This window comes from Labeo rohita, unplaced genomic scaffold (assembly GCF_022985175.1).
Source record: "Labeo rohita strain BAU-BD-2019 unplaced genomic scaffold, IGBB_LRoh.1.0 scaffold_136, whole genome shotgun sequence".
Taxonomy (NCBI): domain Eukaryota; kingdom Metazoa; phylum Chordata; class Actinopteri; order Cypriniformes; family Cyprinidae; genus Labeo; species Labeo rohita.
Genome location: NW_026127516.1, coordinates 29051 through 45658, shown reverse-complemented (window position 1 = coordinate 45658; position 16608 = coordinate 29051). Strand labels below are relative to the sequence as shown.

General features: G+C 38.8%; 1 protein-coding gene and 1 long non-coding RNA gene across 2 annotated transcripts; one reads left to right on the top strand and one right to left on the bottom strand.

Moving 5' to 3' along the window:
- Positions 1 to 9835: 9835 nt before the first annotated feature.
- LOC127158146 (TRPM8 channel-associated factor homolog) lies at positions 9836 to 14065 on the top strand. The gene is given in 8 exon segments (XM_051101301.1): positions 9836 to 10519; positions 10608 to 11361; positions 11363 to 11600; positions 11696 to 11790; positions 11930 to 12143; positions 12241 to 12480; positions 12618 to 12955; positions 13588 to 14065. Coding segments are annotated over 8 exon segments (2739 nt in total). The 5' UTR covers positions 9836 to 9902; the 3' UTR covers positions 13831 to 14065.
- A 565-nt stretch (positions 14066 to 14630) lies between these two features.
- On the bottom strand, positions 14631 to 16025 carry LOC127158144 (uncharacterized). Its single transcript, XR_007826074.1, has 3 exons — positions 15913 to 16025; positions 15249 to 15408; positions 14631 to 15105 (listed from the first exon to the last, which is right to left on the bottom strand). It is a non-coding gene; the product is annotated as an uncharacterized LOC127158144 (long non-coding RNA).
- Positions 16026 to 16608: the final 583 nt, after the last annotated feature.

Here is a 16608-nt window from a genome sequence, read left to right as displayed (position 1 = left end):
AACTTTGGGTGTGGCCCCTGAGGGGCTTCCGGTCTCTCAACCGAGGTTGTTGACACCATCCTCCAATCTAGAGCTCCTTCTACGAGGAAACTTTATGCCTTGAAGTGGAAGCTTTTCACTTCTTGGTGCGGAAGCCACCAGCAGGACCCAGTTAACTGCCCAGTTGGTACAGTGCTGGAGTTCCTGCAGGATAGGCTTTCCGCAGGGTTATCCCACTCCACCCTGAAGGTCTACGTGGCGGCCATTGCGGCCTACCACGCCCCTCTCGGTGGTCTTTTTAGTGGGTAAGGACCCCCTTGTCTCACGTTTCCTCCGCGGTGCGCTGAGGCCTCCTGTACGTTCTCGTGTTCCCCCATGGGACTTGTCGCTGGTGCTAGAGGCTCTCTGTAGGCCTCCTTTCGAGCCTATTGAAGAGATTTCCGATCGTCACCTTACGATTAAGACAGTTTTGCTCATTGCTATTACTTCTCTTAAGAGAGTTGGGGATCTCCAGGCCCTTTCAGTGGCCCCTTCTTTTCTGGACTTTGCGCCAGGTTTGGCAAAAGCTTTTTTGCACCCTTGTCCGGGTTATATCCCTAAAGTCCCCTCCTCAGCACCACGGCCAGTCGTACTTCAGGCCTTTTGTCCTCCTCCCTTCCGGGAGCCCGACCAGCAGAAGCTAAACTGTATGTGTCCAGTTCGAGCGCTGGACACGTACGTCCACAGAGCCGCCATGTGGAGAAAATCTGATCAGGTTTTTGTTTGCTATGGTCCGGCTAAGCAAGGCTTTCCGGCCACCAAACAAACTTTAAGTCGTTGAATTGTGGATGCTATCTCTACTGCATATGAGTCCTCTGGTCTCCCTACTCCTTTAGGGGTCAAGGCTCACTCAACCCGGAGTGTTTCGGCCTCCAAGGCCTTCCTCGAAGGTGTCCCTATTCAGGACATCTGTAATGCTGCGGGATGGTCCACGCCCCTTACTTTTGTCAGGTTTTATGACCTAGACTTACGAGTCTCTCCTGGCTCTTCCGTCCTTTGTCCTAGCTCTTCCTAGGCAGGGACTTGGCTTCTGGCGGCGTGGGCATCTCGTTCCCCTAGCGTTTCGACACGGCTCGAGTTCCTGAAGGGGAACGTCTCAGGTTACGTATGTAACCCTGGTTCCCCGAGGGAACGAGACGCCGCGTCTCGAGGCCCTCACCCTGCATCCCTGCGAGCGCTGCTTCTCTCCTGAAGCTGACGCCGGTTTCTAACGCACGTATTTATAGCTTCCTGGTTGGTGACGTCACCCGCCGATGACGTCTCGCTCTTTCATTGGACTGATTACACATGTGATTCAGAGCACGGTCACGCTGAAGGCGTTCCCCTAGCGTTTCGACGCGGCGTCTCGTTCCCTCGGGTTACGTTACGTAACCCGAGACGTTTTCCTACGTTTCAGTGTGGATGAGAAACATTTGGAAAACACTAGAAAACGCTAGTGTGGACGGAGAACGTTTTAAAAGGAAAACTCTGTTTTCAAATGTATCTGGAATAATGTAGACGTAGTCTATGTGAGTCCATATAATGCAATAGGTCTCTCAAATTTGATGCTTTAAAAACCACACAAAGAAAACACAACAGAAATCTGTGTGACCCCAATGGATGAATCAATGTCTTCTGAAGCAAAACTATAATTGTATGTGAGAGAAATACTAATATTTTAAACATTTCATATTACAAACCACTGTTTCCAGCCAGCTGTCAAATATGGGAGAAGTGATGAGGACACACATAGGACGTCACTTTTTGCACAAGTTTCATAACTTGTGTTCCACAGAAAAAGTATATTTGGGGTGACACTTACTCACCCTCGTACCATCCCGGATGTATATGACGTTCATTCTTCTGTGGAACACGAACAGAGATTTTTAGAAAAATAATCAATCTATGTGAGTCCATATAATTCAAGTGGATAGGTCCCTCAAATTTGATGCTTTAAAAACCACACAAAGAAAACATAAAGGAAATCTGTGTAACCCCAATGGATGAATCAATGTCTTCTGAAGCAAAACTATAAATGTGTGTGAGAAAAATGCTAATATTTTAAACATTTCACATTATAAACCATTGTTTCCAGCCAGCTGTCAAACATAGGAGAAGTGATGAGGACACACATAGGACGTAACTTCTTGTACAAGTTTCACAACTTGTGTTCCACAGAAAAAAAGTATATTTGGGATGACATGATGCTGAGTAAATGTTGTGAGAATTGCAATTTTTGATTGTTGTCCTCTTGGCATGCAGTAACGATAACTGACAATTTGAACTGGTGTACTATTCTGTTTATTCTTCTAATGAATTCATAACAGTATTTTTGTCTATCCACTGAAAGTACACACAACCAAAATATTCCAGTTCAAAAAGTGGGTAAAGAAATGGAAATAATCTGTATAATTAATCTGTAGGCTCTAATTCACATACAAACACTGATCATCCAAATAGGTAGAGTGAATCAAATGTGGTAAACAGAATCTCAAACTTGCTTGAGAACTGCTTTGGTGTGTTAAACCACTGGAATCATATGGATTATTTTTACAATGTTTTTATGCACTTTTTGAAGTTAAAAGACTTTGGTTGCCTGGATAGACAAAAATGAAGAGAGAATATCAATTTTCATGTGTTTCAAAAACAAACTAGAGTTTTATGGATTGTAACAACATAGTAAATGATGACAAAATTTTCATTTTGGCTGAACTAATGCTCTAAAAACTTTTTACAAAGAGAATGAAATATGAATGTAATGAATTCTTTTTTTCCCTCATGAGTCCAAGGAGTTTGTGGATTTCAGATGGCAAAACTATTAATCCACTACAGGCAAATGCATTCATGCATTTTCATGAATTTGTATGTTTTTAAGATTGTTCTTATGATTGAAATTGTTCCTGACTGAGTTTTATTTGAAGCTGTCATTGCTGTTCACTTTTATCATAGTATGTTGTATATATGTAAAAGTTTTATTTTATACAAATAGTTGTATATGAAGCTGTCATTGCTGTTCACTTTTATCATAGCATGCTATATATATGTATATTAATATTTAATAGTTTGTAATAATGTTTTGATTGAGTCTTGAAATGTTGTTGCAAGGGTAACAATTGAACAATTAAAAACATTAAAAGTTACATAGTTGTCATTGCTTATTTTTATTTTTTTTTTTTTTTTTTTCTTGTATTGTAATATATTACTGGAGAAAAGACCATTAAATTACTGTATATTTTACAAGTAAAATACATTAAAATACAGTAAAAACTGTACAAGTACAGCATAATACTGTAAATATATTTACAGCAAGTTAAATGTTACTGTTAATATAAATACAGTGTTTTACTGTAAGCAAATTTACTGTAAGTACTGTAAATTTACACTGGCAAACTGCTGCCAGTAAGTTACTAGAATTTCTAGAGGATTTGTTTTTTTTTTTTTTTTTTTTTACAGTGTAAGTCCCACCCAACCCTCTATTTTTGGCAATTTTCTTTAATATCATGTGAGATACTGGAAAAATCATTACCTACCGATCCATTCTGATTGGCTAGCACAGATCTTATGTAATATGAGTACAGTATTTAAATCTGCAGTGCAGCAACAAAATAATATTGCAGAAGAATTCAGGAAAGACATCTGTTTTACATTACCTAGCAGAAAACTTCAGCTTGCTGTTTGGAATCCAGATTACCACAGGTTTGACTTTTATTTATTATGTATTCATGTAGCAGAGGTTAAACATTTTGGGGTCCTGGGTATGTATGTATGTATGTATGAATTCAGAACATTCCCAGAACAGAGCTAAGAAATTATTTTTCATTATATATGTTTTGGTTTTGCATAATCGCACACAGGGCTGGACTGGGACAAATATATTTATGTACATATACATACATTTTATGTACATATACATAGTTATATACATACACAAACAGTATATATACATACATACATATATATATATATATATATATATATACTGCTATATAGAATGTTACTACATTTGAAAATGTTGCCAGTAATCTTCACCCACAAGGGACAGCAAAGACCTCCTCAAAGAATGCAACCTTTATAAGAATAAGAGGAAGATGGAGAACAACTTAATAAATTATGATTTTTTTAAACAGTGATTACAGTACTGGTATCCTTAATATTGAAAGTGGAGTATTTGAATATATTGCAAACTCACAAAAAAAAAAAAAAATGGTGTATGAATCCAGTGGTGTACCACACATCTTACTGCAAAAACGATATGGAGCCCCTTCCACCAGTAGTCGTTGCGATGTGATGCAATGTCATGCATGAAAATTTATTGTGCACCTGAGTCCATCCCTCCATTTACATAACTGATTTATCAGTAATGAATGTGGTGAATTATCATTGTATTGATGCATTGACGTTATTATTGAATACAGATATAGTCTATATTATGTGTGTATTTGATATTGCTTTTCAGTCAGACTGAAATCACTGCAGGAATAAATATATGTAGTCTATAAACTTGGAGGAAATCAATGTATGCCAGCACGTTTTAGTTCAAACACTTTCCTATACATACGACTCGCCAACTCTTTTAAAAAAATATACAAGCATATTTTAAATATACGGAAAGTCGTTTTCTTTATTTTCTAAATGCTTTACTGTGATGAATGATATCTTGCTTGTATGACCAACCAGCAAGAATAAATTACAAATAACAGTTGGGAAAATGTTGTGCACACGATTTAGTAGAAGGAAGGAGCGAATTATTTTGTGGCACAATTAAAATGTTTTTCCTGTCGTGTGTGGATCCATACGCCACTTTAAGTGTAAAAATATCCACTTTGATTACAATGCGGTTGCTTTAGATGTAGGCCTATAGTGTTTTTGACAAGTGAAATGTGAGGAAAAGTGATTTGCCACAGTTATTTTTTAAAACAGTAAGCCCGCTCCACTGCATTACCTCACGGCGCGCATCTTTTGCAGTGTCTTGGAACGCTGCCTTTTAGAATGTCCTGCGACGGGGCCCAAAGGGCTGGGGCCCCCATGCACCGCAAGGGCTGCAGGGGTGTCCCATACGCCACTGATCCCATCTCGCTGTTTTGGATAAGAACAAAACGTCAGGTCATATTTAAATCTAGATTTATTTGTATTGGCCCATGGAAACCTCTGTGAACACACTTGACTTGGCCAAAAAAGCACAAGGGACAAATTTTAATTTTATTAAAAAGTGTTTATGTATTCTACACTCGTAAAGCACACACACATTAGGACAGGTTAGATTCTTCCATTTCCCCTTTATGCGAGCCCTTGTTATCAAGCTCCTTACCGATGAAACTCCTCTCCTCCTCCTGCCTGTCCCTGTGGCCCGCATCACTCACAGCAGAGCAAGCCTGTTCTTGATAACGCTGCTGTGTACATTTCAGAATTGCCGACGACGAGGCACATTTTGCGGCATCTGCCTTCAAATTTTTAAGCTACTTATCCCTGTACTTTTCAGCACCACCGTTTCGCTTTGATCTGTACATTTTGAAAGACTGTGAGGAAGGTGGAAGAGAGGTGAAGCGATATACATAGGCAAAGCAAGATCCTTATCACTCTGTCTTTATAGTGCTTTGTGATGGGCCGGTCCTTGGTGGAAACAAAAAAATGTACCGGCACCAAAGTTGCTTCGGCCCACAATTTTAAATAATTGTTTTCTATGTGAATATATTGTAAAATGTAATTTATTTGTTTTCGCAAAGTATGATTTCTGAAGAATGATGTGACACTGAAGACTGGAGTAATGAAAATTCAGCTTTGATCACTTTTAAAACATAGAACATAGTTATTTAAAAATGGTAATTTCACAATATTACTGTTTTACTGTATTTTAATCATATAAATGCAGCAGTTTTGGCCATAAAAGCCTTCTTTCAAATACATGACAAATCTGACCCTTAAATTTTTGAAAGGTAATCTATGTTTGAGGTATTACTTAGCCATATGATTCATAATGTCTAGAGATTTTTTTTTTTTAATGGGAGATATGCTCCAACTCTAGTGTGCAGCCATCGGTATTGAAGAATCTAGGAACATAAACAATATGCAACTGAGCCAACAATATAATTAAACATGCCCAATTTTCAGCGTCGATTTTTGACCTAAATTTGGACTAAATCAGACAGACCAAACAACAACCAATTTTTAGCGCTGTTTTTGGGCTAAAGGAAGTCCATGACGGGCCAACTTGATTTAGCCTAAAAAAAGACGTCCAAATGACGTCTGGTGCTGGATGGAATTTTTAACGCTCGCTGGTGCGAAATGCATTCTGGGATACCTGGCTGCCTCAACTCGGCTGCATCCGAAAGCTCCATTTCCAAGGCAGGAAGGCATCAAAGCACGTCCAAAATCCAAAATCTGCTTCACTTCCTGTCTCTGGAGGTACCTTCATCTGATCGAATTTTGAAGGCAACATAGATGTATCCTTCGCTGCCTTCGATTCCCCACAATCCTGTGCGTGTGCGTCATATAGGCCATATAAACAAAGATATTCTGGTGAAGTTAAGCTCCCAAGTTTATAATACGCAAGATCTTGGCCATGATATACTTTATGAATAGTAATAATGTAAAAAGCATAATAAGCAATATTTTTTGTAAAAATAGTATTCTATGAAAATGTTAAAATGGTTCAAATGAGTAGTAGACTAAATAAAAATAATATTTACAATGTACTACTACTAATAATGAAACAGCCTCTAATAACAATGACCTCTTCTGCAATAATACTTGCATCATTGCTTTTATTATTTAAGAAAAAAAAAAAGTGCTATTCTCAGTCGTCTTCTCTGACACACAGATCTCCGGCCGGCAATGCCATTGAGGTCTTTATGTATTATTAAAGCATTTATACATAACTGTATAAGATTGTTTTTCTTCTTTAATTGATCTTTACCACACATCTCTGCCATATGTACATCAAGCTACTACTACATATATTGTAGAAGTGTCAATTTGGTGTAAAGCTGCTTTGCAACGATATGTATCGTGAAAAGCGCTATACAAATAAATTTGAATTGAATTGAATTCATACAGTGGGGATCGAAAGTTTGGGCACCCCAGGTAAAAATTTGTATTAATGTGCATAAAGAAGCCAAGGAAAGATGGAAAAATCTCCAAAAGGCATCAAATTACAGATTAGACATTCTTATAATATGTCAAAAAAAGTTAGATTTTATTTCCATCATTTACACTGCATGCACTGCCCCCTTTGGAAAGCTGAGACCTGACAGTGTCATGGATTGTTCTCAATCATCATCTGGAAAGATCAGGTGATGTCAATCTCAAAGGTTTTAAATGCCCAGACTCATCTGACCTTGCCCCAACAATCAGCACCATGGGTTCTTCTAAGCAGTTGTCTAGAAAACTGAAACTGAAAATAGTTGACGCTCACAAAGCAGGAGAAGGCTATAAGAAGATAGCAAAGCGTTTTCAGATGCCAACATCCTCTGTTCGGAATGTAATTAAGAAATGGCAGTCATCAGGAACAGTGGAAGTTAAAGCAAGATCTGGAAGACCAAGAAAAATATCAGACAGAACAGCTCGCAGGATTGTGAGAAAAGCAAATCAAAACCCACGTTTGACTGCACGATCCCTCCAGAAAGATCTGGCAGACACTGGAGTTGTGGTACACTATTCCACTATAAAGAGATACTTGTACAAATATGTTCTTCATGGAAGAGTCATCAGAAGAAAACCTCTGCTACGTCCTCAGTTCATTTGAACTTTGCAAATGAACATATAGACAAGCCTGATGCATTTTGGAAACAAGTTCTGTGGACCGATGAGGTTAAAATAGAGCTTTTTGGCCGGAATGAGCAAAGGTACGTTTGGAGAAGAAAGGGCACAGAATTTAATGAAAAGAACCTCTGTCCAACTGTTAAGCATGGGGGTGGATCAATCATGCTTTGGGGTTGTATTGCAGCTAGTGGCACAGGGAACATTTCACGAGTAGAAGGAAAAATGGATTCAATAAAATTTCAGCAAATTTTGGAAGGTAACTTGATGCCATCTGTGAAAAAGCTGAAGTTAAAGAGAGGATGGCTTCTACAAATGGATAATGATCCTAAACACACCTCAAAATCTACGGTGGATTACATCAAGAGGCATAAACTGAAGGTTTTGCCATGGCCTTCACAATCTCCTGACCTCAACATAATTGAAAATCTATGGATAGACCTTAAAAGAGAAGTGCGTTACAGACAGCCCAGAAATCTCAAAGAACTGGAAGACTTTTGTAAGGAAAAATGGACAAAGATACCTCAAACAAGAATTGAAAGACTCGGCTGGCTACAAAAAGCGTTTACAAGCTGTGATACTTGCCAAAGGGGGCAGTACAAGATATTAACTCTGCAGGGTGCCCAAGCCTTTGCAGACACCATTTTTTTGTTTTCTGTTATTTTGAAAGTGTAAATGATGGAAATAAAATCTAACTTTTTTTTGACATATTATAAGAATGTCTAATCTGTAATTTAATGCCTTTTGGAGATTTTTCCATCTTTCCTTGGCTTCTTTATTCACATTAATACACATTTTTACCTGGGGTGCCCAAACTTTCGATCCCCACTGTAATGTACAAATTAAACGTTAGGCTGGCCCTGAAGCCTGTCCGAAATTGTTCCCGGAGTTGCTTTCGCAGCCTTCAAAGTCATTGCCTGATAGGGCAGGGAGGCACAAGCAGATATTGTGGCCATTAATTAAGATTTCATTCCCACAACTTAATGGACATTTTATTCATTTTATCTTGTTTTAATTAAATCGGGGCCATGTTGTGCTAATTCATTCCTCTGACTAGACAGATTCACTGTATAAGCTAAAAGAGTCTTTGTCCATCACACAATATGCAGTTTTCTGTAAAATATGTTAACTTTGACTACACAAACTATGACTGCTGCAGACTGGTTCTCACTTTTGACTCCTCTAGACTGTAAATCAGGGCAAAGATTGTGTATTGTGTTCCAGCCTTTAACTAAAATAAGAAATCAATTAGTCATGGACACATGGCAACAAATTCTTCATTTGCGACCCACTGGTGCACCCCTCAACATTCACAGGTATGTGGCATAAATATGGTTAAATAATGGCTTTTGGACAATCAGCCACATGTAGGCCACATAAGGGCCATCAGCCCTTTACAAAACTCAATCATACAGGAAAACCATATAAGGTCCATATATTAGCCACATCTGTCTTTATGATTTGGCTCATTTTGGGTTGGGTTATGGCACTGTTTTGGTTCAGTTCTGGCTAAAAAGATGTGAACCAGTTCTAGGACGGCAAACACACACTTCACACTTCAGCTGCTGACATGGGCCAGATCCGAGCCAAAGGAAGTTTACTGACTGGGTCATGACATATGCCCTTGAATAGACTGTACTACAAAAACTAAATAACTTTAAAAATGCTAAATCCTGTAGAGGGAGTGGTCAATGGTGGTTTCTGGATGAACAAACAAAATGAAAAGGGCTTGCTCATTGGGTGTGCAAGTTTATGGGTGAGCCATAGTCAAATCTTCAAACACATTCTCACAGTAGTTACACATAGCTAAGCACAGCTATTCAGATTAAAGTAGAAATTATGAGATATCAAGCGTAATTTGTGAGATACTGTGAGATATGTAGCCACAATAGGGAAAGGATAGTTGAAACGTTTCGTGTTTTTGTATTCTATGTTCTAAGCAATGTAATTCATCATAAAATTGCAGTTCTGTATGTTTCTAAATTTAATTTTAACTGTTTTCTCTCATTTTCTGTCTTTGTGTAGGACTGAAAAGCAAATCATTTTACTTCACAAGCTCTGGTTGAACATTGAGTTCTCATACTCTGTAAAACTGACATACGTTGAAAGTGATTGTTTTGAACCGACTTGTGAAACAGAACTAATCCACCATGGCACGCGAACAAGACTACCAAACTATCATGTATGGGCTGCAGGAGCTTGATTTGCAAATGAACGCAGTGCCCAGTGATCTTGTACTGATAGGTGAAGATGCTTTTCCACTTCTCATGAATCCAAAAGGTCAGGTGCTGATGGCTGCATCTTATTACGGTAAAGGACGTGTGGTGGTGTTGGGACATGAGCAATACCTAACACACTTTCCCGGCCTCATAAAGAATGCCCTAAAGTGGCTCATGCCAAGTACTGGTGATGCTGGCATTGTAGGAATTCAGAAGAGTTTACGTTCAGTAGCTGGAAACTTGAATGACTGCCCTATCAAGACAGAGCTAGGAGACTTTCGAAGTGGATTAGCTGTTTATATCACAGATGCTTACAGTGTTGAGAATTGTGCAAAGGATCTGATTGCTTTCATCAAAGCTGGGGGTGGCTTGATCATGGCTGGCCAGGCCTGGCATTGGGCTGGAACCCACCCACAAGAAAACGTTCTAAAAAACTTCCCAGGAAACAAGGTGTGCACTGTTGCAGGAATTTACTTCTCAGAACGCTATGGAAAAGTTGGCATTTTTCCTGTTCCAAAACAAATCCCTTATAGTTGGCTTGCTTTATCGTAAGTTCAGCAGACATTCTTACTTTTTATCTGTTTTTTTTAAAGAAAGCATACATTTCACCAGCTGTTTTCAATTGCTACTTTTCAGTACAGGCAAGGACTTTAAGGATGACCTACAGTTCCTGCTAGAAGGTGTCTCTGAGTTTGACGTCCGAGGTGAGGCTATAGCATCTGAGGTGATGGTGCATGGACCATTAGCATTTCCCATTGCAGTCACTCCAGCTGGAAAAACATTCATTGCTGGTGCCTATTATGGGCAAGGACGAGTTATTCTGTTATCACATGAAAGCTACATGGACCGGGACTCTCTGTCCACTTTCCTGATCAACGCTATCACGTGGCTTGACCAAGATCGCAAGGGTGTTATTGGGATACTACCCAGCCGAAAGGGAGCCCACAGGGTACTGAGCAAATCTGGTTTAGATTGCCAGTTGACCAGTTTCAGAAAAGATCTAAGCGTCTACGTTTGCACTTCATACAGTGATGCCCAGTGTGCAGAGATCCAAGAATTTGTTGCTGAAGGTGGAGGTCTTATGATTGGGGGTCATGCTTGGCATTGGGCCCAGACCCACAGTGGTCGCAATGTGATGACCGATTACCCAGGAAATCACATTCTTAATAAGATGGGATTGTCTCTCTTGGGCAACACCTTGATTGGAGAGTTATGTAAAGCCCCAGAAGTTGGGCAAAGTTATAAAGAGGGGTACCATTTTCGTAACATGCTGCATCGGTTTGCTGAACATGTATACCTGGGGAAAGAACTGACTAATCATGAACAGAGCTGCTTGAAGCAGCTGGGCAATGACTGTGCCAGTTACCTTCAAATGCGATGTCACGACAGTGACCGCCTATACTTCAATGGTAGCGATTCTTAGTGACATAGTGAAGAAGTTGGGTGTTCCACAAGTGTCTAGTAACAGCCCTGTTGAAAGTGCCAAAGACCGCCTGATGCTCCACATTGGGTCTGAGGTATACAAAGTGTCACCTGATCCTGATGCCCTTCTTCCATACATCATCAAGGACAGACCTAAGTTGCCCACTGTGTCTAATGCAAGAGTTCGGATCAGTGCCAAAACTGAAGGTACGAAAGTTTTCCCGACAAAGTGGAGGGTAAATGTTATTTCTTGTTTAAGTTCCTAAAATAAGACAAAATAAGAATGCAATTTCTTGTTTCAGGCTCTGAAGAATGGATAAGCACAGGCTTATATCTTTCTCCTGGTATGAAGACGAACATAGCAGTACCTCCAGAGATCATTAGGAAAAATTGGCAGGTGATGAATAAAGTTGATGCCTGTACATTACATGTTAACAATCAAGGAATAGTTGCTTCATGTAGTATACTTGATAGATGCACCCTTATTGCTCATTGGAGAGCATGTTATTAACATGAGGAGGTAACACTTTTTGCAGGTGCAACTTGGTTGCCAAACAGATAATATTGGTGGAGCAAATGTTCTGAAACGGGCTCCTGTTGTCCATGAGCGATTCCCTTTGGATGCAGAGATGGTCCAAGTCTGCAATCTATGGGGAGGGCTCATCTACATAATAGCACCTCCCCAAAGCAAAGTGGATGGGGTAGAAATTGTCGTGCAGGATGCCGTACAGGCTCCATACTTTAAGTCTGGTAAGAATTCTGAATGAGCATCAAAGTGAGGTTTCTATTCAGAACATTTAACATTGTATAGTAAAACGTTTCAATGCTAACTTGTTTCATCCCTCAGGAGAGACTAGTGTAGCTGACTGGGTGGACAGGATCCGTCAGGCACCCGCCCCCTGGGCGGAGCTTGAGTTTGAGAACATCATCATGACATTACAATCAGAATTTATAAGAAATCTAGACCGCCCTGATGAGGTGGCTAAACTTTGGGATACCATAATGAGAAGCATAGCTGACCTGGCAGCAAAGCCTGGCAAGTTCCCCCGAAAGGAGCGATTTGTTGCAGATGTTCAGATCTCTGCCGGTTGGTGGTACTATTAAATACTCTCAGTATCTTTGTTAGGATAAAGAACCATCACTATTACAACAGAATCATGCCATTAATATTAGTTACACTCACACTGTCCTGGTGATAACATTGTTCCTCCTTTCCCCGTGCAGGTTTCATGCATGCTGGATATCCCATCATGATGCAGACTGTCTCTGCCCCAGAACTTGTAAATGTACAGGAAGCCTATAAAAAGGGTCTTTGGGGACAAATTCATGAGCTGGGTCATAACCAACAGCGTAGAGTTTGGGAGTTCCCTCCACACACCACTGAGTGCACATGCAACCTGTGGTCACTGTATGTACATGAGGAAGTGCTGGGTTTGAACAGGTCTAAAGCTCATCCATATATAACTCCAGAAAAACGCCAGGCTCGTATCAAATCATATTGTGATGGTGGTAAGGATTTAAAAAACTGGAGCAAGTGGACGGCACTCGAGACCTACATGCAGGTGCGAACAGACTGAGTATAATGTTTTAACAGATCATGATTTTTTTTTTTCCAAGTGTTTAAAGAGAACCCCAGGAAGACTTGTATGGCTTAATATAACATAAATAATGTATCTTACTGAAATATGTAATAGAAAACCCATGAAAGATTCACATTATTTTAGTCACATAGTTGTATACATATTTTATAAATGGCAAAGACAAGAAACACGCTGATGCTTGTCATGATGCTGCAGCCACTGGAGGTGTTTCTTCGATATCCGGGGGCGTTTAGACTCCTTGCAGGAAAAATTGATGGTACGGCATTTGGTTTACACCTGCGCTCATGTCTATTGCCACCTGCAAACTCTTTCAATTGCTGTGGTCATCGTATGAGTATTTTACTTTCAGAGTTGTAAAAATAGCAACAGGTTCACATCATTGAAATAATGGCGCACCCGTAGTCTAATGTATGTATAAAAAAAAAAAGTTTTTTTTTTTTTCAAATAACTTAAAACTTTCATGGGTTTTCTACTACACATTTTAGTAAGAGTCAGAGACATCTTTATATTATGTTTAAAGCAATAATGCATAATAATTTACCTTTTTTTAATAATAATAATCACAAGTTTTATTTATTTTTTATTTACCCCAGCTTCAGGAAAAATTTGGATGGGATGCTTTCAAGAAAGTTTTTACTAGCTACGATGGCATGAAAGGAGTGCCAAATGACAATGCAGAGAAGATGAATCTATATGCTGAGACCTTCTCCAAGGTGGTCAAAATGAATCTGTGCCCCTTCTTCAAAGCGTGGGGTTGGCCCATCCAGCCTGACACACAAAAGAAAATCTCTCATCTCCCTGAGTGGAGTGACCATCCTATGGTCCAGTACGCATAAAAACATCTCAGATAACTTTTAAAAAGTATGTTTTGCCAGTTTTAATGTAGCTAATAGGTAAGATTAGGTACAGAAGATGATATATGTTTGCCTGGAATGTCATGGAAATTAACTTTTCTCATTTGATTTAATAAGCACATAGATAGCAATTGATTCATAACAGCATAAATCATAGAATGTGGCTTTTTTTTTTTATTATTTTAAATATTCTGAGCACTTGCTATTAACTAAAGGTGGCTATAGGCTATGTGGACTAAGATTAAATAAACCAGATGTAGCATGAATTTTACATGCACAACATATACTTTTCATAAATACTAAAACCTGCATAAATTATGTACTGCAATTAAAAGTCAGTTCAACAGTATGGCATGGTATTGGTGTATCTCCTTTTTCTTCCAAGAGAATAAATCAAATATATTATTCAAAAGACTCCTAATGGTGCATAATGTTGTTGTGATTTAAAAATAGAAATAGAGAATTAAGCCCTATAATGCTCAACATATTTAATAAGTTCAAGTGAATGTGTAAGCTCAAGCTCTGCATTGACCACTGAACAGCTCATTCACAGGTGCATCAGAGTATTGCTGAAGGAAGTTCACCATCTCATCTAAGATGTGTTTCACTACAACATTCAGCTCCATGTTGAGAGCAGTTGCAGCACTGCTTATTATGGGGTGGCCATTTTAATTGACGCAGCAGTAAGCGTTCCAGACATACTCTGGGACTCTTTTGACATTGTTCTGATCCAGTTGTTAGAAGAAGGAATGGCACCAACCAGCACAAAAGCTTGATCACAGTTTCTTTATTAAACAGTGTCCAACATTTTACAAATCAGAAACTTGGATATTTGGGTCAAGCTTCTGAGAATAAAGTGAAAACAAGAGTCACAACAGAGCAGCAGAAACATGGACTGCTGTTGGACATTTAGAAAAAAAAAAAAAACTCACTGTACTATATGCCACATTAAACATAAATTTATAGTTGATATACAACCCGGGGTTGTCAGTTGGCAGAAAACAGTGCACTGCAGCAATAAAACACAAAATAAATGGATCACCAATAGATGATTTTACATAACCTGAAAAGCCTTGGTTTACGTCTGAATCTTTATGTATGCTATCAGGGAATGGAAGTAACTCCAACTTCAAAGAGTGTATTTGTGGAGCAGTGGCACATATTAGAAATAATCAACCAAATGATAATCATGTATTGGTTAGGCTCAAATTTTTATATGTCTTCACTTACCTTGCAAAAGCAAGGAGCGATATTTGCCTAGAGAGAGAAGAAAAGCAAAAACAATTCAATAAAAGTTAACAAAAGTTTACAGGTTATTATTTGTTGTTTAGCTATTATAAAGGATCATTTTCATGGCATTGCTGATTGAAAAAATGGTTGGGCTTTTAGTAGCTCTTCACCATAGAATGATATGCCGGCTCAGGGTGCTGAGCCACCAAAGACTGTCCGATTAGAGACTGAACAAAGATGGTTCACGGAATAACCCATTTATTGTCACCACTCTGTGCTGGCAGGTTTCTGTGTAGTTGTGGTTGAGGTTGTGGTTGAGGTTGTGGTTTTCTACAAATAAAAAGTGACATAAACATGAATATACATAGTATACATGATAATAGCAAGGATAAATTACAACAAACATATTGGCAATAACACTGCATAATAAATAAATATAATAAGATTTAAACAAACATTATTAGCAAGATATAATACAAAACAATCTGTAATTTCTTTCTTACAATAGCACGCAGTTGTAACTTGACACCTTATTAGAGCCCAGCGGCTTGTGTAGCCCCACTCTGTCTGGGCTAAGAGTTGTTTACCACAGGTTTATCGTTACATATAGAGAAATATAATGAACGTTGCATAAAACGGGAACATAACTAATCTTAATAATAACAAATGTAACACTTAACACTCTTAATAACGTAGACAGATATGTAAACAGACAACTACTTACTATGAAAACACGCAGATACCCAATAAACATTGTTACCTCACAAGTATAATCACTCTTTACAAGAGCAGATTTGTCTCACATTGATTACATAACTGACGATTCAAACTTACTTATGCATTCACGCACAACACTTGATCCAAAAGGCGATCTTTAAAGAGTACGAAAACAAAATGGTGCGCAGTAACTTTAGCGCCCATCTCTGCTTCCCGCTGCACGAACTACTCTCTCTGTGAGGGCGGGGGAGATCATGTGGTCCAGGTTTCTGGACGCTGATTGGCTCAGGTGAAGTGCTCTATGTATGTGTGTGTGCCTCAACAAACAGAAGGGGAGATTTAAGAAAGAGGGGTTAGAATAATGGAAAAAACTTAGCCTTTTTTACACTGATAATGTATATTTCTTCTATTCTTGCTGTTCTTTCAAACTGAACAAGAATCCCAGCCCCAAAGAGTATCTGGACACTTAAGTCACATTTAAAAATGTCTAAATTTCAGTAGATAAAATAAAGTAAGTGTCATTTATTCACTCTCAGGAATAAAGAAAGAAAGAAAGAAAGAAAGACAGGTGCAGTGGCCATCACTGGGGTGGTACCCTGAAGGGTACAATTTTGTACCTCTAGTTGTATCTTTAAAACACATTTTGGGTACATAATTGCATGTTAAGGACCTGTTGTGTACCTTTAAAGGTAACGCTATTTGTTTTATTCCCCTAGAAATGAAACTGTACCTCCGTGGTACCTTGTTTTCTGACTTTGTTGACTTTTTGTGAAAATATTTCACATTAAGAACTTTACACATTTTGAAAAGATT